Source organism: Microcaecilia unicolor, chromosome 6 (assembly GCF_901765095.1).
Source record: "Microcaecilia unicolor chromosome 6, aMicUni1.1, whole genome shotgun sequence".
Lineage (NCBI taxonomy): Eukaryota > Metazoa > Chordata > Amphibia > Gymnophiona > Siphonopidae > Microcaecilia > Microcaecilia unicolor.
In genome coordinates this window covers 988,768-1,013,465 of record NC_044036.1, presented here as the reverse complement: position 1 = coordinate 1,013,465, position 24,698 = coordinate 988,768, and the positions used below count along the sequence as shown (strand labels likewise).

At 48.9% G+C, this 24,698-nt stretch overlaps 1 protein-coding gene across 1 annotated transcript in view; it reads right to left on the bottom strand.

The window, feature by feature from the left end:
- IPP (intracisternal A particle-promoted polypeptide) overlaps positions 1-24,698 on the bottom strand; it is a 40,913-nt gene continuing 16,215 nt past the window's right edge. The window contains exons 5-10 of the mRNA XM_030206377.1: positions 23,975-24,130; positions 8,841-9,008; positions 1,418-1,555; positions 1,140-1,262; positions 327-547; positions 1-236 (exon numbers count right to left, since the gene is read on the bottom strand). Coding sequence (XP_030062237.1) covers positions 12-236; positions 327-547; positions 1,140-1,262; positions 1,418-1,555; positions 8,841-9,008; positions 23,975-24,130 — 1,031 coding nt within the window. The 3' untranslated portion in view covers positions 1-11. The remainder of the gene's footprint in view (positions 237-326; positions 548-1,139; positions 1,263-1,417; positions 1,556-8,840; positions 9,009-23,974; positions 24,131-24,698) is intronic.

The window sequence follows — 24,698 nt, the reverse complement described above, 5'->3', positions numbered from 1 at the left end:
AATCAATATTGTCAGACAACTGCCATGCCTCCTTCACACCGGCTGGTGATCATGTTCCCAATTTCAGTCCAGGTGTCAGTGTGAGGGTTATAAACTTCCACAGAGTCCGACGTAACGGGGGCAGAGAAATCTTGACTACTGGAGCGTCCTCCAGCGGCATAGAGAAAGCCATTCACAGCCACCACCGACACCCCTGCTCGAGGCACTTTCATTGCAGCAACTTCCACCCACTTCTCCTGTTGGAGACAAAAATTGCCAAAAGCAATGAACCAAGGTATCACTCTCCTCTAGCTCCTCACACGTCCCTAGGCCACAATCCAGCCTACCTCCTGAAGGGAATATTTCTCCACTGTGCTAAGTGCATCTTCCCTCTCATTCCATCCTCCCACAGCATAGATGCAGTCGTTGAGCGTGGCCACACCGAGGTATGCACGACGTGTCTCCATGGATGGGAGCGGAGCCCACTGCCTGGTGATGGGGTTGTAGATTTCAGCAGTCCGTAGTTCAATACCCTCATTACTGATTCCGCCAATAACGTAAATCAAACCTAAAAGCACAGCCATAGAAAATGCTGAGAATGTAACAAAGTTGGAGGATTCCAGGGATAACACGGAGGGAGGAAGGGGCTAAGGTAAGATACTGGTGAGAAGAAGGCCCGGGGGGAGGGAGAATCATAGCAAAGGATACTGAGGGAAGGAAGGGATTAGGAATCAGGTAAGGATACTGGAGGGGAGAGGGAAATTAGGAGGGAGGCTACAGATAACTGCAGATATTGAGGGGATTGGGGGGATAGTTGGAGGGAGAGGGAGGTGAAAGCAGGGTCACAGGCAGGTGCAGATACTAAAAGGGGCCACAAAAGGGACGGGAAGGAGGAGTGGGGGGGGGGGGGGGGGAGGTAGGTTAGAAGGAAAGGCCACAGACCCATGTGGATACTGAAGGGGATAATAATAGATTGGAAGGAGGAACTGGGGATCAGGTGAAGAAACTGAAGGGGGGGGGGGGGGAGGGCTAGAGCCAAGTCAGGATACAGAGTGGGAGAGGTATTGGAGTCAGGAGAGGAAAGGAGGGAAGTTATGCAGGGGAGGGGGGTCTGTTGCCGATGAGTAAGAAGAAAAGATCATCTGTTCAGGAATACACACCCTGCATTTCACAGCAGCCAAAGTAATACCGTGGCAGAGGCATGGAGCCCACAAGCTGCCACAAATTCTCCTCCGGGTCATAGCGCTCCACAGAATTACCAATCTCGGCTCCAATCCAGCCCCCTAAGTAAGAAAAAGAGAAAGCTAAGACAGTGCAGCTGCCACAGACAAACCCCTACGAGGATCTGTCTTTAAAAAACACTGATCTCTTAAACACCCCCAGAACACACAAGTCACAGTGCCATGGGAGGAGTTGTATGGACAAGATGGGCTGTTACCAAATGCATAGATTGCCCCTAGGCAGGTGCAGACCCCCAGGCCACAGCGAGGATAGTTCATGGATGCCACAGATGTCCACTGCCTGGTAATATGGTCGTAGCATTCTGCGCAATCAAAGATCATGGAATCCTTCTCACCTGGGAAGACAGAGAAGAGATGCAATCAGACCAATACAGGCTGAAGGAAGAGGAGACGTCAGAGTGAGGAGCAAGAGACTCCCTTACTGAAGACCCTGCTACCTAGCACACCGAGTGCAAGGGAGGGAAAACCTCACTGCTGAGGCCTCTAACCATCTCTACAGTGATGCAGGACTGCTCAATCCAGTCCTCAGGACACACCTAGCCAGTCTGCTTTTCAGAATACCTAAAATGAACATGCAGGAGATAAATTTGCATACAATGGAAATAATGCATATTCACTGTGGACAGCCTGAAAACCTGAGTGGCTGGCTGTGTCCCGAGGACTGGGTTGAGAACCCCTGGCTCTAGTCCTTCTACTGGTGGAAGAGTGTTAAGGAGAAATTAGATCTTACCTGCTAATTTGCTTTCCTTTAGTCCCTCCGGACCGGACCAGGATTGGACTGATGGGTTGTGCTCGCCTACCAGCAGGTGGAGACTGAGAAAAAACTCTGACTCTAGAGAGCCAATAGGAGCCCTGGCCATGTGACCTTAGCCTCAGTATTTGAATAACAAAGCAGGAAAGAAAGAAAGACCTTCTGTGCCGTATGGAATCCTAGCAGCCACAAAGCACTTGGCAATGCCAAGTATCAGAGCTCACCAGCAACTCTCACCAGAGAAGTGGTATGGCCTGATATGTATTACAGCTCACCAGCAACTCTCACCAGAGAAGTGGTATGGCTCACTTGTACTATAGCTCACCAGCAACTCTCACCAGAGAAGCAATATGGCTCACATGTAAAATAGCTCACCAGCAACTCTCCCCAGAGAAGTGGTATGGCTCACTTGTCTTATAGCTCACCAGCAACTCTCACCAGAGAAGTGGTATGGCCCACTTAAGATTTTATATATATTCCATCAACTGAGCTTACCAGCAACTCTCACCAGAAAAGTGGTAAATCATATTTAAGGTTTTATAGATATTCCAGCAACTGAGCTCAGCCACAACTCTCACCAGAGAAGTGGTATGGCGTATTTAAGGTTTTATAAATAGATTCCAGCAATTGAGCTCACCAGCAACCACCAGAGAAGTGGTATAGACCACGTAAAGTTCTGTATATATATAGTATTGTTCCACAAAACGTAAAGGAATGAATACACTTCCTACTTAATAAAAGAAGCTAAAGAGTAGAGAGAACATGGGAGGGGCCTGGTCCGGTCCGGAGGGACTAAAGGAAAGCAAATTAGCAGGTAAGATCTAATTTCTCCTTCCTTAGCGTCCCTCCGGACCGGACCAGGATTGGACTGATGGGAAATACCAAAGCAGTAATCTGAAGGGAGGGACCCTATGAAAACTGCAGAGAAATGTTCATGCTGCATAGGCCACCTGGCGACAACTAACATGTAGTGTGTCCCAATGAGCAAAATAAAATGAAACTAGGACTAAGTTGCCAACTTACCAATGTGCACCGAGAGCACCAAAAATCGCTGTAGTAAGAATAGAGCCCGCTTCTGACGTTGTGGAAGATGTTGTAATACGCTGTGGAACTGCCCTCTCAGCGAGAAGAGAAATAGACATTCTCATTTCCTTGATCCTTCGAGATATAGCGGGTTAGAAACAATGAAAAACTTTTACGCCTACTGGCTAGAAGGACAAAACCAATAAGAAAAAACCGATTGGGAAAGGTGAAAACTTTAAACTACAGCAGACCGAAAAGAAGTTACCAACCGTAGAAGTATTCCACACATAGATCTACTTGCTGCAATGGCTACTAGGAAACACTGCTTGAAGAGGAAAACTTTATAGAAAAAGTTATGGCTACTAGAAAACAGAACTTTAAGAGTCTGTTCACGTAGTTCACCTAGCTGGTGAACGAAGCGGGGGGTACAGGTGCAGGACTCCTTTAAGAAAACCGCCTTGACAGTGGATGCTGCATAAGCGTGCGGTTGTCAACAGTATCATGCGTCACTGATAGAGCTGCCAAATGAACTCTAATGGATGAGTAAGACAGACCAGATTTCGCAAGATGCAGAAGATATTCCAAAACATGCGAAATGGATACTGTTTGTGGAATGAAGTGGCGAGAGGAGCACCACAGAGTGAACCGTCGCCCCTTTGATTGATAGGACTTTAATGTAGATTTCTGTCTGGAAGCAATTAAAACTTGAAGTACTTCCTGCGAAAATATCAAAGACGTTGCGGACCCAGTAACCACGCCATAAGTTTGAGTGACTGGGGGTCCGGATGTAGAAAGGTGCCTTGGTTCTGCGTGAACACCTAGTGGGATGACGGAAGAAACGCATATAGAAGGTTGAAAAACCCCTGCTGGACGTTGGCATCTGTCCCTGTCTCCGTCAAGACTGTTGCTGAACGGAAGAAGCAAGAAACGTTCGTGAGCCTGAAGGCAAAAAGAGATAGCCCTGAAGTGTCGCAGTGAGGAAGTAAGGCTGAAAAAATGAGAGTCCATTCACCTAAATGCAGGGTGAGACAACTAAGAAAAAATGACTACAAACTCAAGAGTATACTCTTAACTTCTCCTTGGCGGATGACATAATCCATTGCCATGGCAAGGACCAACATAGCTCTCTGTGCCTTGTTTGTCAGTAGGGAAAACAAAATTCACCCGAAGGTAAAACGAATTGCTGAGGTCCCCAAGAAAAAAAATATATACAAACAAGCTTCTGCCAAAAAGTGTACTGCACGAAGCATCCCAATGACAGAACTAAGGTTCTTGAGATAACTAGATGACACTTAAATAGCGCGATTGATGACCCTGAGATTCGCAATAGGATGAAGGAAAATTCCTTCTTGGGCATTAGGAAGTAAAATTGCATTCTGCAGAATAGAGCGAGGAAATGGCCGAAGGCCCAAGGTCACCAAGAAAAATATAAACTGGGATGTTTGCAGAGGAGACAAAAGACTGTGCGCCCACCTGACTAAACAAAGAGAAAATCAGAGATATCTGATGAGAGATCAAATGAGAGATCAAATGAGAGGCCTGGCTACAATCACCACCCAACCTAGAGACCTAGAGAAATGCAACACCCGGTGCGTGACCTGAGAACTCTGCTGATAAGACTTTCTCCAATTAGGCAGTCGTCTAGGTAAGAATGAAATGACCCTAAGAGCGCAATGAACATCCTCTTAGATCTATAAAAGAACGGAAGAGAGAGTACTGCTGAAAATGCCCGGTTAATGCATAAGCAAAAAACTAGCCAATCTCTGGATCCTGAGGAGAAGAGGAAGGGTGACCAAGGACACCAGTTAAATAGGGCTACAAACTCCAACCCTATCTCTATGGCGTTCCATAGTTGGGTAAGTTCTGAATATAGAAAGTTCTGAATATAGGAGTCCACCAGCTATGGTAGTACGCTCCGGACAGAAATAAATTGTCCCAGTATGAACGTCTGATTCACCGGCCTGTAATTTCTTGGATCTCCCTAATCCACATACCATGGTCATGCGTCCTCCCTCACTGAGATGTAGATTGTACGCTCCTTTGAGCAGGGAACGTCCTTCTTTGTTAATTTGTACAGCGCTGCGTAACCCTAGTAGTGCTCTAGAAATGTTAAGTAGTAGTAGTAGTAGTACCAGACTCACACCCAATAGATATGAATGTTGAGCTTGTTTCAGGTTAAAACACCGAACCTAGGCCCAGGGTCCCCGGTGTTCCTAGTGGTGAACAGCCATGGCAAATATTGTATGCGTTAGTTTGCAGAATTACTGCAAAGCCTTGCTTTTGGAGCAGAGATTTCTGTTCGATACTCTCGTGAGAGGTTTCTTTTTTTTTTTCTTTTTTCTGCTGTTCTGGTTGTAGAAAGGTGGACATTTGAGCTTTCCCAGAATGGCTAAACTTATGTACCTATGCCCATTAGATATGAATGCTGGACTTGATGGACTTTAGGCCTTACCCAGCATAACCATACTTATGTACCTATGGCAAAAATACACAGGAAGTGAGTGAATCCCCTTCCAATTGAAAGAACACTCTGGAGTGAAGGCGCATAGAATGAAAATGAAAAAGGACAAACTTGGCAAATACCTGTAACGAAAAAAGTGAAGTTGTGCCACAGCCACTTGGTGAAGGCAGTGTAGACAAGACTGTATCTGAATTCAAGAAAGCTTGATATAACATCAGGTCTCTAAGGAAGAGGAAGAGATAGCAGATGGTATGTATAGGCATACTGGACCAAACCAGGATGTTTATAATCTGCCAATGCTGAACTGATAGAGTAGAGACAAACACGAGTAGATGGTTTGAGGACCTTCCACTATCTTTAAGTGGGAAATATGCAAAATGAAAGGATGACTTTATTCTCTAAGTGACCATATGTCCTGTAAAACCCAGAAGAAAGCTAAATGAAATATGAGAGACTTCAAGGCAGTTGGAAAAGAAGGGAAGACATGAATAAAGCATGCCTGCTAAGGCAGCTGAGTGATTGGGAGCTTGGTAGACAGGACTGTCCCTCAGAGAATATGAAAGAGCTGATATATCCCCATGGCATCTGAACAATCCACTGTATGCCTCTAGAGAAGGCTTCTTAAAGTCTGAAAAAGAAAACACTGTATAACACTACAGCCATTGAGAGTGTGTCTGTTAAGTTCCTAAAACCCTATATAGCATCATAGGCATGGAGTAAAATGCTTGAAAGGAACTAAGATATTATGGTCAGAATTGCAAAGTACCAATCAATTGACTCTTAGGCAATGTAGTCCTATTCACCAGGGAATGAGAAAGACAGAAATTTACTCTATGCCTATAGAGAAAGTTTCTAAAGTTCTTAAAACACTGTATAATACTACAGCTATTGAGGAAAATGCTTGAAATGAATTATGATATTATGATAAGATGTAGATTTTCCACCAGGCAATGAAAAATGACTGAGCACCAGAAAAAACTAGTGTTAACAGCCCCGTGATACATAGAAATTTAAAACAAGAAAAGCTTGTTATATATCCATATACGAAAGGAGCCCCCTTTCAACCAAATATTGCCTGCTGATGTGAAGAGCATTTTAGAATATGCCGTTCAGCACAAGAGCATTTTAGAATACGCCGTTCAGCACATACAAAAGTGTACACATCTTGGAGCCGAACTGCTCTATGAACTGCAGCCTTACCTTCAGCAGAGAGATCCCCGACTGATAAGACGGAGGGAGAAACAAAATGGCCGCCGTTCGCGCCACTGGCCCCGTGGCGATCGTCGACAGCGCGCCCGACACCTCCGAACAAGCGGAGCCCAGTGGAACGGCGAAGAAACAACAGCCGGCGAAAAAGGCCCCGAAAAAACCGGAGGCAGCACCGGACCCGAAGAAACCTTGAAGGGAGAGCAAAATTTACATGTTCCGGCTGCGTGAACTGCGCAACGCTGACCGACAGCAGCTGTTTGAACTTTTAAGCCATATCGGAAAAAACAGGTGGCCGCGCTTACGCGGTTCGCACCTTTCTTTTTTTTTTTTTTCATTTGTTTAAACTGCCGCCACCAAAACGCAAGAAAATGGAGAAAATTAAATCTGACGAGAAAAATCGCTGTTTAAAGTCACAGACACTGAATTATTTTCTTCTATTTGTTTTTTGTTTTTTTTTTTTATAACCCCTCAATCATAATAAAACACTGGAGCTGCCTGCTCGTTAGAAGTCTGGGGAAAGAAAGGCTGCTTCTTTGAATTTCCTTTTATTTGATTTAATTCTTTTAAAGCAGCTGCCTGTTAAAAGTGGCTGCCTCTCCCAAAGACGGTACACCTTTCCAGAGAAAGGGACGGCCCTTCCCTGCTAAGCCAGGGAGATGGGGAGGAAGGGGGGTGGACTCGAGACACCCGAGTTTAACACCCCCGAGGCTGTCAAAGAAAGAAGAGAAAGGAAACCCTGTCAAGCCTCTAAATAAGATTCCAGGCACAGAAGAATTATCACAAATATCTGTAATATCTAAAGAGAAAAGGAGAGAGACTAATGGGCTCACTTCCTACCTGCTGGGAGACTGAGAAAATACTGAGGCTAAGGTCACATGGCCAGGGCTCCTATTGGCTCTCTAGAGTCAGAGTTTTTTCTCAGTCTCCACCTGCTGGTAGGCGAGCACAACCCATCAGTCCAATCCTGGTCCGGTCCGGAGGGACGCTAAGGAATGTGCTATTTTCATACCGTCTTTGACTCCACTAAAATACATCACACATCCTAAAACAGTGCAATTACAAAACAGAATATGATCACACCCATATATACCAAGGAGAAGAGGTTCAGGAACAGTTTGCTGCAGTGGGAATTGAACCCAGGTTGCCAGGATCAAAGTCCACTGCACTAACCATCAGACTCCTCCTCCTCCACTCTATAACCACATAAATCTATTGCAGTAAGATCTATATTAACTTGTAGAAAGTTATCTATATTTCACCTCTCCTTGTCTCTGCTCTTTCACACCATTCCTACTGCTCCTGACTTCCAGGGCTCAGATCCTGTCCCTCCTCCCTCTCCAGCACAATGCCTAGAACCTCTTCTCGAAAGGCATGTTAGTTCACGTCAACTGATCCAGGAATAAGGCAGGGCCAGGGCTAGGAAATCAAAACAAGACCTCTAGCCTTGCCATAGACCCCGGTCCAATGCTGCAGCCCCTCTCCAGCAGCTTCTCAGAGGCAATGGTAACTGCCCAACTCGCCTCCCTGTGAATATAGGTTAGACCTCAACAAATTCTTGGGCAACGGCAGCTCCAAAGCACCATCCATTTGGCCAGGTTCCAGTGAAGGAAGACCATAAGCTCTCACAAAATCTCCCATCCCTCTAGGAACATTTCTCTCCTTTGTGCAGCCTTCATCACTGCTGCAGGCCTGCAACGAGGATAAAAAAAAAAAAAAGTTACCCTTGCTCCACATGTTTGATTTAGATACAGACAGGTATCTGTTGGCCAGATGTGACCCGTGGACTGTAGTTTAAGGACCCCTGCTGTAGGTGAAGACTCAGCACCTGCTACACACAACACACTGAATGAATCCTCAGTGGCTGGCAAACTCTTATTTTCTGTCACTTCAGATCAGTCAGTTTTAGAAACAGTCCTTAACTTGCAGATGGCTGGAGGGGATGAAGTGATGTCGACTGAAGCCATGCCTAGCACTGGGGCCTTCGTATGTGCTATACCCCCCACCCCCCATCTCTCAGCCCTGGACCCCCAACAGGGGAAAGTCCTGGACAGCACCTACCATAGGGGAGAAAAAAAGAAGTACAAGATGAAAATGTAGGAACCTACACAGCTCAGGCACTAAGCCTAATGCACCCTGCAGACTCACACATTCCCATCTATCGTTCAGAAGCCATTACCTCCAATAACGTACATCATCCCATTGAGCACTGCAACACCCAGCCCACTGCGAGCCTGATGCAGGGAGCAGACTGTTGTCCAATACTGACTGAAGGTGTCAAAACGCTCCACGCAACTCAGAGCCCTGCTATCACTCCAGCGACCGCCTTGCAAGCGAGTGTATCCACCTGTGAGAGAAAGACAGAATCAGTGAGCTGTCACTGCAGAGACCAAACATAGCAAGCAGTCACTGCAGAGACACCCTTGTAACTGAGTGTATCCACCTGTGAGAGAGAGACAGCATCAGTGAGTTGTCACTGCAGAGACCAAACATAGCCATCTGTGAACAGGGCCAGCATTGGGGGGGGGGGGGGGGGGGCAAACAGAGCAGCTGCCCTGGGCCCCATAGCTCCAGGGCCCCCCCCCTATGGACCAACATGTCTTCTCCTTCTCTCCCCCCCCCAATCTGCCCCTCCCTCATATTTCCGGACACCCCAGGGGGTCCCCGGCATGGCAGCAATTCTGAAATGTTGCCCATGGCCTTCTCAGCGCTTTCCTTCTGCCTCAATCCACCTAGGCAGAAACTGGGAGTTGCAGCAGAGGGGGTGGACCGCGGCAGAGAGAAAGCGCCAAGGAGGCCGTGGGCCGCATATCAGAATTGTTGCAGCGCCAACGAATCCAAGTGAAGGACAATGCATTTTTAAGGCAGTCTGGGAAGGTGATGGAGATGTGGGACCAGGGTGAAGAGAAGGGGGGAAGATATGCTGGCCCAAAGGGGCCCCCTGGAGGAGCTGTTTTTATAGTAGACTGGGGAGGGTTCAGTGAGAGGGGGAAATGCCAAACCGGGGTGGGGGGAGGTAAAGGGGAAGAAATGATGGGCCCAGAATCAGAGGAGAGGGAGAGAGCAATGATGGACAATGGGATGAATGGAAGGAAGAGAAAGGGAGAGAAGTTGGACCCAGGGGGTGGTGTGGAGAGATGGAGGGAGAGATGCTGGATGGAAGGACAGTTGGGAACAAAACAGGAGAGATGGTGGTCCTAAGGGTGGTGGGGAGGGAGGAAGAGCAGTCTAGAAGAAAGCAAGAGAAGTTGGACCTGGAGATGGAAGGGAGGGAGGAAAGAGAGAGAGGGAAAAATGTTGGGTCTGGGGGTGGGAGGGAGAGATGCTGCATCAAGAGAAGAGGGAAGAAGAACAGAAAAGAGAGGGAGTAATGTTGGACCATGGGGAGTATGCAACGAGAGGAGGAGAGATGGACCTGGGGGGGGGGGGGGGAAGAGAGGTGGGACAGGAAGATACTAGGGCTTGGAGTGAAAGGGAGATGTCAGGCAATGAGAGTGGGTGGGCTAAAAGAATGACCTTCAAAGAATGGAAAAAGTACCCAAATGAAGAAAATAAGAAGCAACATAAGCACTGGCAAGTTAGATGCAAAACATTGATAAAGAAGGCTAAAAGAGAATATGAAGAGAAACGTGCCACAAAGGCAAAAACAGTAACAATTTTTTCAGGTACATCAGAAGCAGAAAGCTTGTGACAGAATCCGTGGGACGTTAGATCATAAAGAAGCAAAAGGGGCACTCATAGTAAACATAGTAGATGATGGCAGAAAAAGACCTGCACGGTCCATCCAGTCTGCCCAAGAAGATAAATTCATATAAGTACATAAGTAGTGCCATACTGGGAAAGACCAAAGGTCCATCTAGCCCAGCATCCTGTCACCGACAGTGGCCAATCCAGGTCAAGGGCACCTGGCACGCTCCCCAAACGTAAAAACATTCCAGACAAGTTATACCTAAAAATGAGGAATTTTTCCAGTCCATTTAATAGCGGTCTATGGACTTGTCCTTTAGGAATCTATCTAACCCCTTTTTAAACTCCGTCAAGCTAACCGCCCGTACCACGTTCTCCGGCAATGAATTCCAGAGTCTAATTACACGTTGGGTGAAGAAAAATTTTCTCCGATTCGTTTTAAATTTACCACACTGTAGCTTCAACTCATGCCCTCTAGTCCTAGTATTTTTGGATAGCGTGAACAGTCGCTTCACATCCACCCGATCCATTCCACTCATTATTTTATACACTTCTATCATATCTCCCCTCAGCCGTCTCTTCTCCAAGCTGAAAAGCCCTAGCCTTCTCAGCCTCTCTTCATAGGAAAGTCGTCCCATCCCCACTATCATTTTCGTCGCCCTTCGCTGTACCTTTTCCAATTCTACTATATCTTTTTTGAGATACGGAGACCAGTACTGAACACAATACTCCAGGTGCGGTCGCACCATGGAGCGATACAACGGCATTATAACATCCGCACACCTGGACTCCATACCCTTCCCAATAACACCCAACATTCTATTCGCTTTCCTAGCCGCAGCAGCACACTGAGCAGAAGGTTTCAGCGTATCATCGACGACGACACCCAGATCCCTTTCTTGATCCGTAACTCCTAACGCGGAACCTTGCAAGACGTAGCTATAATTCGGGTTCCTCTTACCCACATGCATCACTTTGCACTTGTCAACATTGAACTTCATCTGCCACTTGCACGCCCATTCTCCCAGTCTCGCAAGGTCCTCCTGTAATCGTTCACATTCCTCCTGCGACTTGACGACCCTGAATAATTTTGTGTCATCGGCGAATTTAATTACCTCACTAGTTATTCCCATCTCTAGGTCATTTATAAATACATTAAAAAGCAACGGACCCAGCACAGACCCCTGCGGGACCCCACTAACTACCCTCCTCCACTGAGAATACTGGCCACGCAATCCTACTCTCTGCTTCCTATCTTTCAACCAGTTCTTAATCCATAATAATACCCTACCTCCGATTCCATGACTCTGCAATTTCTTCAGGAGTCTTTCGTGCGGCACTTTGTCAAACGCCTTCTGAAAATCCAGATATACAATATCAACCGGCTCCCCATTGTCCACATGTTTGCTTACCCCCTCAAAAAAATGCATTAGATTGGTGAGGCAAGACTTCCCTTCACTAAATCCGTGCTGACTTTGTCTCATCAGTCCATGTTTTTGTATATGCTCTGCAATTTTATTCTTAATAATAGCCTCCACCATCTTGCCCGGCACCGACGTCAGACTCACCGGTCTATAATTTCCCGGATCTCCTCTGGAACCTTTCTTAAAAATCGGAGTAACATTGGCTACCCTCCAGTCTTCCGGTATTACACTCGATTTTAGGGACAGATTGCATATTTCTAACAGTAGCTCCGCAAGTTCATTTTTTAGTTCTATTAATACTCTGGGATGAATACCATCAGGTCCCGGTGATTTACTACTCTTCAGCTTGCTGAACTGACCCATTACATCCTCCAAGGTTACAGAGAATTTGTTTAGTTTCTCCGACTCCCCCGCTTCAAATATTCTTTCCGGCACCGGTGTCCCCCCCAAATCCTCCTCGGTGAAGACCGAAGCAAAGAATTCATTTAATTTCTCCGCTACGGCTTTGTCCTCCTTGATCGCCCCTTTAACACCATTTTCGTCCAGCGGCCCAACCGACTCTTTGGCCGGTTTCCTGCTTTTAATGTATCTAAAAAAGTTTTTACTATGTATTTTTGCTTCCAACGCTAATTTCTTCTCAAAGTCCTTTTTTGCCCTCCTTATCTCCGCTTTGCATTTGGCTTGGCATTCCTTATGATCTATCCTGTTACTTTCAGTTGGTTCTCTTCTCCACTTTCTGAAGGATTGTTTTTTGGCTCTAATGATTTCCTTTATCTTACTGTTTAGCCACGCCGGCTGACGTTTAGTCTTTTTTCCCTTTTTTCTAATACGTGGAATATATTTGTCCTGAACCTCCAGGATGGTGTTTTTAAACAGCATCCACGCCTGATGCAAGTTTTTTACTCTGCGAGCTGCTCCTTTCAGTCTTTTTTTCACCATTTTTCTCATTTTGTCGTAATCACCTTTTCTATAGTTAAACGCTAGCGTACTTGATTTCCTAGTTTCACTTCCTTCAATGCCAATATCAAAACCGATCATATTATAATCACTGTTATCAAGCGGCCCTCGTATCGTTACCCCCTGCACTAGATCATGAGCACCACTAAGGACTAAGTCTAGTATTTTTCCTTCTCTTGTCGGCTCCTGAACTAGCTGTTCCATGAAGCTGTCCTTGATTTCATCAAGAAATCTTATGTCCCTTGCGTGTACAGATGTTACATTAACCCAGTCTATATGCGGGTAATTGAAATCCCCCATTATTATTGTGTTACCCAGTTTGTTTGCGTCCCTGATTTCCTTTAACATTTCCGCATCCGTCTGTTCGTCCTGGCCAGGCGGACGGTAGTACACTCCTATCACTATCCTTTTCCCCTTTGCACATGGAATTTCAATCCACAGTGATTCCAAGGAGTGTTTTGCTTCCTGCAGAATTTTCAATCTATTTGATTCAAGGCTCTCGTTAATATACAATGCTACCCCTCCACCAATCCGATTCACCCTATCACTACGATATAATTTGTACCCCGGTATGACAGTGTCCCACTGGTTATCCTCCTTCCACCAGGTCTCAGAGATGCCTATTATATCTAATTTTTCATTTAGTGCAATATATTCTAACTCCCCCATCTTATTTCTTAGGCTCCTGGCATTCGCATATAGACATTTCAAACTATGTTTGTTGTTCCTAAGTACATCATGCTTAGTACTTGACAGTATTAATTGGCAATCTTTTGTCTGATTTTTATTGTTATTTAAAGATACCCGATCTACTACAATCTCTTTTGCAACCTCACTATCAGGATACTCTATCTTCCCTGTTATGGTGATATCTTTGAAAGATACCTTATCCCGAACCATGCTCTTTTGAGCGACTGTCGGCCTTCCCCCCATTTCTAGTTTAAAAGCTGCTCTATCTCCTTCTTAAACGCCGATGCCAGCAGCCTGGTCCCACTCTGGTTAAGATGGAGCCCATCCTTTCAGAATAGGCTCCCCCTTCCCCAGAATGTTGCCCAGTTCCTAACAAATCTAAAGCCCTCCTCCCTGCACCATCGTCTCATCCACGCATTGAGACTCTGGAGCTCTGCCTGTCTCTTGGGCCCTGCGCGTGGCACAGGTAGCATTTCAGAAAATGCTACCCTGGAGGATCTGGATTTCAGCTTTCTACCTAAGAGCCTAAATTTTGCTTCCAGAACCTCTCTCCCACATTTTCCTATGTCATTGGTACCCACATGTACCAAGACAGCGGACTCCTCCCCAGCACTATCTAGAATCCTATCTAGGTGACACGTGAGGTCCGCCACCTTCGCACCAGGCAGGCAAGTCACCAGGCGATCCTCACGTCCACCAGCCACCCAGCTATCTATATGCCTAATGATCGAATCACCAAGTACAACAGCTGTCCTAACCTTTCCCTCCCGGGCAACATTTGGAGATATATCCTCGGTGCGAAAGGATAATACATCCGCTGGTGGGCAGGTCCTGGCTACAGGAGTACTTCCTACTTCACCAGGGTGATGCTCTCCTTCTAGGAGACCTCCCTCCTCCAAGGTAGCACAGGGGCTACCTGACTGGAGGTGGAACTTCTCTACAACATCCCTGTAGGTCTCCTCTATGTACCTCTCTGTCTCCCTCAGCTCCATCAAGTCTGCTACTTTTTTATTTGTACTGTCCTCTTCAGTGCACAGACTGTATAAGTCTGCCCAACACTATCCTCGCCTCCCAACTACCAGTCCCGCCTCCCACCACCAGCTCTGGCACAGACCCTATAAGTCTGCCCAGCACTATCCCCGCCGCCCAACCACCAGCCCTGGCACAGACCGTATAAGTCTGCCCAGCACTACTCCCGCCTCCCAACCACTAGCCCCGGCACAGACCGTATAAGTCTGCTCAGCACTATCCCCGCCTCCCAACCACCAGCCCTGCCTCCCAACCACCGGCTCTGGCACAGACCGTATAAGTCTGCCCAGCACTATCCCCGCCTCCCAACCACCAGCCCCGCCTCCCGATCTTGACTAATCTCCTGAGGATCCATTCCTTTGGCACAGGATTCCTTTATGCTTATCCCCCGCATGTTTGAATTCCGTTACCGTTTTCATTTCCACCACCTCCCGCGGGAGGGCATTCCAAGCATCCACTACTCTCTCCGTGAAAAAATGCTTCCTGACATTTTTCTTGAGTCTGCCCCCCTTCAATCTCATTTCATGTCCTCTCGTTCTACCACCTTCCCATCTCCGGAAAAGGTTCGTTTGCGGATTAATACCTTTCAAATATTTGAACATCTGTATCATATCACCCCTGTTTCTCCTTTCCTCCAGAGTATACATATTTAGTTCAGCAAGTCTCTCCTCATACGTCTTGTAACGCAAATCCCATACCATTCTCGTAGCTTTTCTTTGCACCGCTTCAATTCTTTTTACATCCTTAACAAGATACGGCCTCCAAAACTGAACACAATACTCCAGGTGGGGCCTCACCAACGACTTATACAGTGGCATCAACACCCCCTTTCTTCTGCTGGTCACACCTCTCTCTATACAGCCTAACAACCTTCTAGCTACGGCCACCGCCTTGTCACACTGTTTCATCGCCTTCAAATCCTCAGATATTATCACTCCAAGATCCCTCTCTCCGCCCGTACCTATCAGACTCTCCCTGCCTAACACATACGTCTCCCGTGGATTTCTATTCCCTAAGTGCATCACTTTGCATTTCTTGGCATTGAATTTTAATTGCCAAACCTTAGACCATTCCTCTAGCTTCCTCAGATCCTTTTTCATGTTTTCCACTCCCTCTCGGGTGTCCACTCTGTTACAGATCTTAGTATCATCCGCAAATAGGCAAACTTCCTCCACGACCCTCCAGACCGGTCAAGACGCATGGGTTATGTCCTCCTACCAGCAGAGGGAGACTGAGAAACACTGAGCTTTTGAATACTGTATATATAACCTGTGCAGTACATCCACTAGCCAGTATTTTCTCAGTCTCAGCAGAGGTAGATGGACAGCCTGTGCAGTCTTCAATAGTCTGGTGAGGTAGTTTGATTATTCAGTTAAGAGGTTTCTTCTCTTATTGCCTGAGTTATTAGCCTGGACTATTCCCTGTACGTGGTACAAAAAAAAAAAAAAAGTGCTTCGGGGCCCTGGGTCCGGTGGGGCCCAGTTTTCCCCCCTGGGGTGTTACACCTGTTTTCAGGTCCCTCCCCCTGTGCTGCTCTCCTTGGAGACTCTGGCAGCTTTGTGCCTCGGCTGCTTTCTAAGATTGTAGCCTTGAGAGCCCCCCACTTTTCAGCTGCCAGAAAGAAAGAAAGAAAGAAAGAAATTGGGTGATATCTCTTTAAGAGCCTTCTGAGGCTTTATGTAGATAGGAACGGACGGCAGGTTCGTTTCCTATTGCTAGCGAGAGAGAGCAGAGCGGGTCTTTGTTGTGGGGAAGCTGTGAGAGACAGTGTGTGCGCCGCTCAGCACAGCGTGTGGTGTGCTTTGAGGTCATGGCAGGCAAACTTCTCCGCTGTCGCGCGTGCTCGCGTCGAGGCATAGAAGCGCCGGGAGGTCAGTGCCGGTTGTGCAGCGAACCGAAGCAGGCCTCGCCGATGGCGGCACCCCCGGTGTTGATTGCGGAGGCCCCAGCTAGTTCGGGGGTTTCGGGGGCAGCAGGGGCACTGGCAGGGACGGTTTCAACAAATTTAGTTTTGGCGGGAACGGCCGCCATTTTGGATTCTGCGCGTCCCGCGGAATCAGCTGTTTTTGGCCCTGCTGCTCCCGGATCGGCTCCGAAGGTGGCGCCTGAGGGTACAGGATGCGTTGGTTTTCCTCCGGATTTCGTTTGGACCCTTTTTCAAGCCTGGAAGGCGGGTCCCCCACCTTTAGGGGAGGGGAATAGTGCGGCGCTGGCGAAGAGGCCTCGGTTTGAGTGGGATGATGAGGAGGGATTCTCCCCTGTAGGATCCGAAGGTGCTTTGAGTGATATTGGGGATCATGAGGGGCTTGAGGGTCCTCAGGATCCGGAGTTGGTGGTCCCTGGGGAGGATCCCTCTGTAGTGCGGATTTTTCACAGGGAGGAGCTTGCGGAGCTCATTGAGCAGATTTCTTCCACCCTTAAGTTCGAACAGCCAGAGGCGGTTTTGGGGGAGGCTAGACAGGTGGATCCCTTGGTTAAGGGGATTCAGCGGCAGGCTAGGTCCTTTCCCATGAATAAGGACATCCGGGATATGGTGTTTCAAGAGTGGCATTCGCCGGATTCTCCCTGTAAAGTGTCTAAAGCTATGTCTAGACTGTACCCGCTCCCACAGGAAGATAGGGATTCCTTTAGGGCTCCCACAGTGGATGCGGTGGTGACAGCAGTGACAAAAGCCACGGCTATACCGGTGGACGGGGGGACTGCTCTCCGGGATCCCCAGGATAGGAGGCTTGAGTCCTTCCTCAAGCGGAGTTTTGATTTGTCGGCCCTGGCCCTGCAGGCCTCGATTTGTGGGGGGCTAGTTGCGCGGGCGTGTTTCCGATGGGCCGAGAAACTGCTTGATGATTCGGTGGAGGTTGGGACCTCCGGGGTACAGGAATTAGCCAAATTGGAAATGGGATCGTCCTTTTTGTCTGATGCGCTTTATGATTTGCTCCGTGCCTCGGCCAAGAATATGGCTATGCTGGTGGGGGCACGTAGGGCACTGTGGTTGCGAGGTTGGGTCGCGGACGCGGCCTCCAAAGCTAAGCTTTGTTCGCTTCCGTTTAAGGGGTCCATGCTTTTTGGTGAGGATTTGGATAAGTTGGTGCGTGGACTCAGCGATGCCAAGGCCCCTCGGCTTCCGGATTTTCGTCCAAAGGCGGCTTCCAGGGGTACTTCCTCCCGAGGCAGGTTTAAGGAGGCTCGCCGGTATAGACCCGGGAGGGCTAGTGGAGCCTTTAGAGGTCGGTTCTTCCAGCGAACACAGTCCTTTCGTGGGAATCGGCGCGGAGGGCGTGATTTTTCCGCGGGAGGACAGGTTTCAGGGCGTAATTCGCAATGAAGGTGTGCGGGTCCAGGCTCTGGTTCGGGTAGGGGCTCGGCTGAGTCTGTTTTACCAGGACTGGGCCCAAATCACATCGGATCAGTGGGTTCTCGAAGTGGTGCGAGACGGATACGCTCTGGAGTTCGACGGCTCGCCTCCCGAAAGGTTTCTGGAGTCCCCTTGTCATTCGAGGCTCAAGCGGGCAGCAGTGCGAGACACTTTGGCTCGTCTGATCAGTCTGGGGGCGGTGGTACCTGTTCCCGCCGCTCAGCGCCGCTTGGGCTGCTATTCAATCTATTTTGTAGTCCCAAAGAAGGAGGACGCCTTTCGGCCTATCTTAGATCTGAAGGCAGTCAATGCGGCTCTCAGAGTCCCCTCTTTTCGCATGGAGACATTGAGGTCGGTCATTGTCGCGGTGCAGGAAGGGGAGTTTCTCACGTCTTTGGATCTGACGGAGGCTTATCTGCACATCCCCATTCGGGCCGCTCATCAGCGATTTCTGCGCTTTGCGGTTTTGGGGAAGCATTTTCAGTTTTGTGCTCTGCCTTTCGGTTTAGCAACGGCTCCTCGAACTTTTTCCAAGATCATGGTGGTAGTGGCGGCGGCCTTGCGGAAGCAGGGTATTCTGGTGCACCCGTACCTGGACGATTGGTTGATTCGGGCCAAGTCCCGGTCGGAGAGCGAGGTGTCTACGGCTCGAGTGGTGCAGTTTCTTCAGTCTCTGGGCTGGGTAGTGAACTTCGGCAAGAGTCACCTGGTGCCGTCGCAGTCGCACCTGGGGGTTCTGTTCGATACCAGGAACGGTCGGGTCTTCCTGCCGGGCCCCCGGATTCGCAAGTTGCAGGGTCAGATTCGTCTCTTTCTGTCGGAGGCGGCTCCGACGGCCCGGGAGTATCTGCAAGTCCTGGGGTTAATGGCGGCCACCATAGAGGTAGTTCCGTGGGCCCGGGCGCATATGCGGCAGTTGCAGTCGGCTCTTCTCAGTCGGTGGGCGCCTCTGTCGCAGGAGTTGGATGTACGCTTCCAGCTGCCGGTAACCCCACGCCTCAGTCTCCAGTGGTGGCTAGATCCAGGCAATCTGGAAAAGGGAATGCCGTTGGAGGCTCCGCAGTGGGTGGTTCTCGTCACAGACGCCAGTCTTCAGGGCTGGGGAGCTCATTGTCTCGGTCAGGTAGCTCAAGGACGCTGGTCTCAGGTAGAAGCTCAGTGGTCCATCAATCGTTTGGAAACCCGGGCCATTCGGCTAGCGCTTCAGGCGCTTCAGAGTGTGCTGGTGCGGAAGGCAGTCAGGGTGTTTTGCGACAACGCCACCGCCGTGGCTTATGTCAACCGTCAAGGGGGCACAAAGTCAGGCGGTCGCGGAGGAGGCGGCGCTGTTGTGTCAATGGGCGGAGGTTCATCTTCTAGCGCTCTCCGCGGCGCATGTGGCTGGAGTAGACAACGTGGAGGCAGATTACCTAAGCAGACATGCTCTAGACCCCGGGGAGTGGTCGCTTCATCGGTCGGTGTTCAATCGCATTGTGGCGATCTGGGGACTTCCCGTGATGGATCTCATGGCAACGGCCCGCAATACTCAGGTTCAGAGGTTTTTCAGTCGCCGGAGGGATCCTCAAGCGGAAGGCATAGATGCGCTTCTAATGCCGTGGCCGCAGGAGTTGCTGTATGTGTTTCCCCCATGGCCGTTGGTCGGTCGAGTGATTCAGCGCATCGCTCGGCACCCCGGACAAGTGATTTTGTTAGCACCGAATTGGCCACATCGGCCGTGGTACGGAGATCTGGTGCGGTTGGCGATAGCGGATCCTCTGCCGTTGTCAGATTCAGGGGTGTTGTGTCAGGGACCGATAGTTATGCCAGATCCGGATCGGTTCTCGCTTACGGCCTGGCTCTTGAGAGGCACAGGTTAAGGAAGAAAGGTTTTTCGTCCAGAGTGATTGATACAATGTTGAGTTCGCGTAGGCAGTCCACTTCGCTGGCGTATGTCCGGGTCTGGAGAGTCTTTGAGCATTGGTGTGCAGGTAGGCAGGTTCTTCCCTTTTGGGCGTCGGTGACAGATGTCTTGGAGTTTTTACAGGATGGTATGGACAGGGGTTTGGCCTTGTCCTCTTTGAAGGTGCAGGTGGCGGCTTTGTCGTGTTTCCGTGGGAAGCTCCAGGGAAAGTCGTTAGCTTCTAGTCCTGATGTGGTTCGATTTTTGAAGGGTGTTAAGTTACTGCGCCCGCCCCGGCGGCGGATGGTGCCTCCGTGGGATTTGAATCTCGTTTTGGAGGCTTTGGTGAGGCCGCCGTTTGAGCCCTTGGTTTCTGTTTCAGATAAGGATCTGTCCCTAAAGACGGTGTTCTTGGTGGCTATTACTTCAGCTCGGCGAGTGTCAGAACATCAGGCTTTGTCTTGTAGAGAGCCCTTTCTGTTTTTTTCCAAGGAGAAGGTTTCGTTGCGCCCGGTGCCGTCCTTTGTGCCCAAGGTGGTTTCAGAGTTTCATGTGAATCAAGTGATTTCCTTGCCAGTTTTGGGTGACTTGGCGGGGGATGCAGAGCAGCGTCGACTGGCCAAGTTAGATGTGCGAAGAGTCTTGCGCTGTTACGTTTCCAGAACTCGACACTATAGGCTTTCTGATCGTTTGTTCGTTCTCCATGGTGGTGCAAGGAAGGGCGCGGCAGCTTCCAAAACTACGATAGCTAGATGGTTGAAGGAGTCAATTGCTTCGGCGTATTTGCTGAAGGGCCGCGTGGTCCCTAAGGAATTTTCGGCTCATTCTACCAGGGGAATGGCGACCTCCTGGGCGGAGAGTAGTATGATTCCTCCGTTAGATATTTGTCGAGCGGCGGTTTGGTCGTCATTGCATTCCTTTGTTAAACATTACAGGATTGATGTGCATGCCAAGGATGAGGCAGGTTTTGGGGCTGCAGTGTTGACCTCTGACCTACGTGGATCCCGCCCTTAGGATCTTACTGCTTGGGTACGTCCCATGCGTCTTGACCGGTCTGGAGGGTCGTGGAGGAAGGTGAAATTAGATCTTACCTGCTAATTTTCTTTCCTCTAGACCCTCCAGACCGGTCAAGGCCCGCCCTGTCTGTACTGTAGGCCAGGAGGTCGGTTTGTCTGTTGTTCTATCTTGGCAGCTGTTGAGTGTGGTTTCTATGGTTTCAGACTTTGTTTTTATAAGTCTGGTCAGGTGTGACCGTGTTTGTTAGTCCACCTGTGGAAGCACACACAATACAAAGGACACAATGAAAGATATGAAGAAAGTGTCCAGTTGACAGTGACCACGTACGGGGTTGTTAGTTCTAGTTGATGTTTTTGTTTTCTCTGCTTTGTCAGGGTTATACTGGCTAGTGGATGTACTGCACAGGTTATATATACAGTATTCAAAAGCTCAGTGTTTCTCAGTCTCCCTCTGCTGGTAGGAGGACATAACCCATGCGTCTTGACCGGTCTGGAGGGTCTAGAGGAAAGAAAATTAGCAGGTAAGATCTAATTTCACCTTTACCGTCTAACCCTTCGGCAATGTCACTCACAAATATATTGAACAGAATCGGCCCCAGCACCGATCCCTGAGGCACTCCACTACTCACCTTTCCTTCCTCCGAGCAAATTCCATTCACCAGCACCCTCTGGCGTCTGTCCGTCAACCAGTTCCTAATCCAGTTCACCACTTCAGGTCCTATCTTCAGCCCCTCCAGTGGGGAACCGTGTCAAAAGCTTTGCTGAAATCTAAGTAGATTACGTCCATAGCTCGTCCCTGATTCAATTCTCCTGTGACCGAATCAACGAACGCAACGTAAAACCACACACACACACACACTGAAACTGTCCAGAGAGATGTAGTGCCAGGCTGTTGAGAACTGCACTGGCCCAGCAAAGGAAGATACTAAGAATCCAAAAAGTCACAATGCTCCTTACTTCTCTCCTCATTGCTCCTTTCTGGGACAGGTGGCTTGATGCTGTAAGTAGCCCCCTCGCCCCTTGCTCACTTTCCCATTCTGGGGGGTCATAGGTGGTGGCTTTGGTGAATTTGAAGATGGTTCATCCGTCTCAGTCCACAACCCAGTGACCAATGGCGTAGACAAGGGTGGGCAGGGTGGGCTCAGGCCCACCCAGTAGCAGCACACCTATGATGTGGCTGGCAGGGATCCCCAAGACCCACCAGCCAAAAACTCACAACAACTCTCTCTCCTGCATACCTTGTAAATAGCAGATCTTCGCCTGCAGCGAGCAGCGACTGATACGTACTGTTCACACCAGCACCACAGCCTTCCCTCTGATGCATTCCTGCATATGCGGAAACAGGAAGTTGCATCAGAGGGACGGCTGTGGGGCCAACATGAGCAGTGTGTATTAGATACTGCTTTCTGCCGGTGAAAATCTGCTATTTAAAAGGTATGCGGGGGAGGGGGATGTTTTAGAGACCATATGGCATGCAGGCGAGAGAAGGAGAGACCAAATCACTGGTGGGACAGGGCGGAGATCTTTTGCCCACCCATCTTGGGCCCAGGCCCACCCAAAATTTGGTGTCTAGCTACGCCCCTGCCAATGACTGCAGTACTTCAATAGACACTGCCCTGGAGGTGATGCAGAAATTCTGCTCTTGCAAGCGGAACCAAAATGAAAAGTCCAAGGGTAGCACAACTGCTCATTTCATCTTTCATCTCTCTGTGTCTGCAAATATTTCAACCGGGTAAGTGTCCCACTCCACAGTACCTAGTTTTCTTGTAGCTACCACCAGCCTCTTTTTGATCATACAACGGTGAAAGCAGACTATAATGTCCTTAGGTGCATCCGGATTGGGTTTCCCACGCGTTCTGTGGGCCCTATCGATTTTGATAATCTCATCCTCCTTCACAGACACCTTTCCTTGCACAAAAATGTGGTAATGAGGGAGTAGGTGGGAGGAAATAGGAGGCTAAGAAAGGAATGAGATGGGAAATGGGACAGTTAGGGAGTGAGAGGAGATGGAAAACTGATAGATAGCTGAAAATTAAAAAGAAGGAGAAGGGTGAGAAAGGGTGAAATTTGGAGCAGGTTAGTATTCTTAAAGAAGATGTAACTCTTGTATTTGTTTATGAAGCACCTTTTGTGTCAAAGTTCAAGTGTAGATTGTGCATCCACTTTGAGAGCAGTTATTGGAATGAGACTTGGAAGATGACCTAGAGCCGGTGGTGGGAGGCGGGGATAGTGCTGAGCAGACTTATACGGTCTGTGCCAGAGCTGGTGGTGGGAAGCGGGACTGGTGGTTGGGAGGCGGGGGCTAGTGCTGGGCAGACTTATACAGTCTGTGCTAGAGCCGGTGGTGGGAGGCGGGGCTAGTGCTGGGCAGACTTATACGGTCTGTGCCAGAGCCGGTGGTGGGAGGCGGGGCTAGTGCTGAGCAGACTTATACGGTCTGTGCCAGAGCCGGTGGTGGGAGGCGGGGCTGGTGGTTGGGAGGCGGGGATAGTGCTGGGCAGACTTATACGGTCTGTGCCAGAGCCGGTGGTGGGAGGCGGGGCTGGTGGTTGGGAGGCGGGGATAGTGCTGGGCAGACTTATAAGGTCTGTGCCCTGAAGAGCACAGGTACAAATCAAAGTAGGGTATACACAAAAAGTAGCACATACGAGTTATCTTGTTGGGCAGACTGGATGGACCGTGCAGGTCTTTTTCTGCCGTCATCTACTATGTTACTATGTTACTCCCTCTGAAAGAGAGCATTATGCCTATTGAAATAAAAATTGTTATATAAGCTAAGTATTTTTCTCTACTTAACTTTTCTCATCACTTTTCTTTTGATCCTATGCACTTGTCCCAAGCTCTCTTGAACCTTGTGGAGGCGGAACAAGGGGGCATAGGATGATGGTAAAAGGGGATAGACTCAGAAGTAACCTGAGGAAATGGAACCTAACGTCTTCATGGAAAGGGTGGTGAATTTGTGGAACAGCCTCTCAATGGAGATGATGGAGACGAAGACGCTGTATCTGAATTTAACCCAGGGATGCGTTTCAATAACACCATGCAGCAAGAACTGCACTGATGTCTGCTATCTGTCCTCTGACCTGCCGGTTCAGGCCTTCGCCCCATATCATCTGTCTGAAAAGTAAGGACCCTACAGTGTGCAGGCACATGTTGCTCCCCACAGGACATTTCACTACAAGAGTCTGGGGAACATCAACAGCACAAGACATGACAAGGATGGGCAACATGGTCTTTATCTGCCTTCATTTTTCTCTGTTTCTAAGACTGGATGCTAACCTACTGCATAGAGGTACTTCCGAGCCTTCCTCCGAGGGTGCACTTTGGGGGAGTGCAGGAAGCTGCTCACCCGGCTGTCCTTCGGGAAGTTATGGATCTCACAAAACTCCTTGAGCAGTGTCCGCAGTGCCACTCGCAGGCTGAAATCTGTAAGCCCTGCAGGAGAAGAGGAAAAACATAAACTGGTCAGGCCCCGCCTCCACAATGTCAAGCAGTGTCAACAGGAACAACAGTGTAAAAGCATCTGTCACCTCTGCTTTTCATACAAGGCTGGGCACTGGATCAGTGCTGGTCCAGAGGGCTCTCTAATGCCACTGTGGGTTACTGGGTCAGTACAGGCTGAGATTAAAGCGTACTTCCTAACTGCATTGTGGAGGCACTGGGCCACTGACACTGGTGTCGCTGATCCTTCCCACACCACCTGCCCCCAGTGAACTCCAACAAGCTCTGATCCTGCTTATAGTTGAGCCCCTGAGAACAAAAGAGGACCAAGTCCACTCTGTTAAACTGAGATACTAGTCAACTACGTTGTGAGGCATACATGAAAGCAGAGGGTACAGGGTAATTCTCCATGGATAGTGTGGATAACGTCATGGTGTGACGGAGCCTTCGGGAAAGGATTCCAAGCTGTCTCTAGAAGAGACTTTAATGCATACGCAGGAATTCCCGCCTTGTACAAATATACATATAAACCAGACTGTAAACATACTTCCCTCAATTTCTT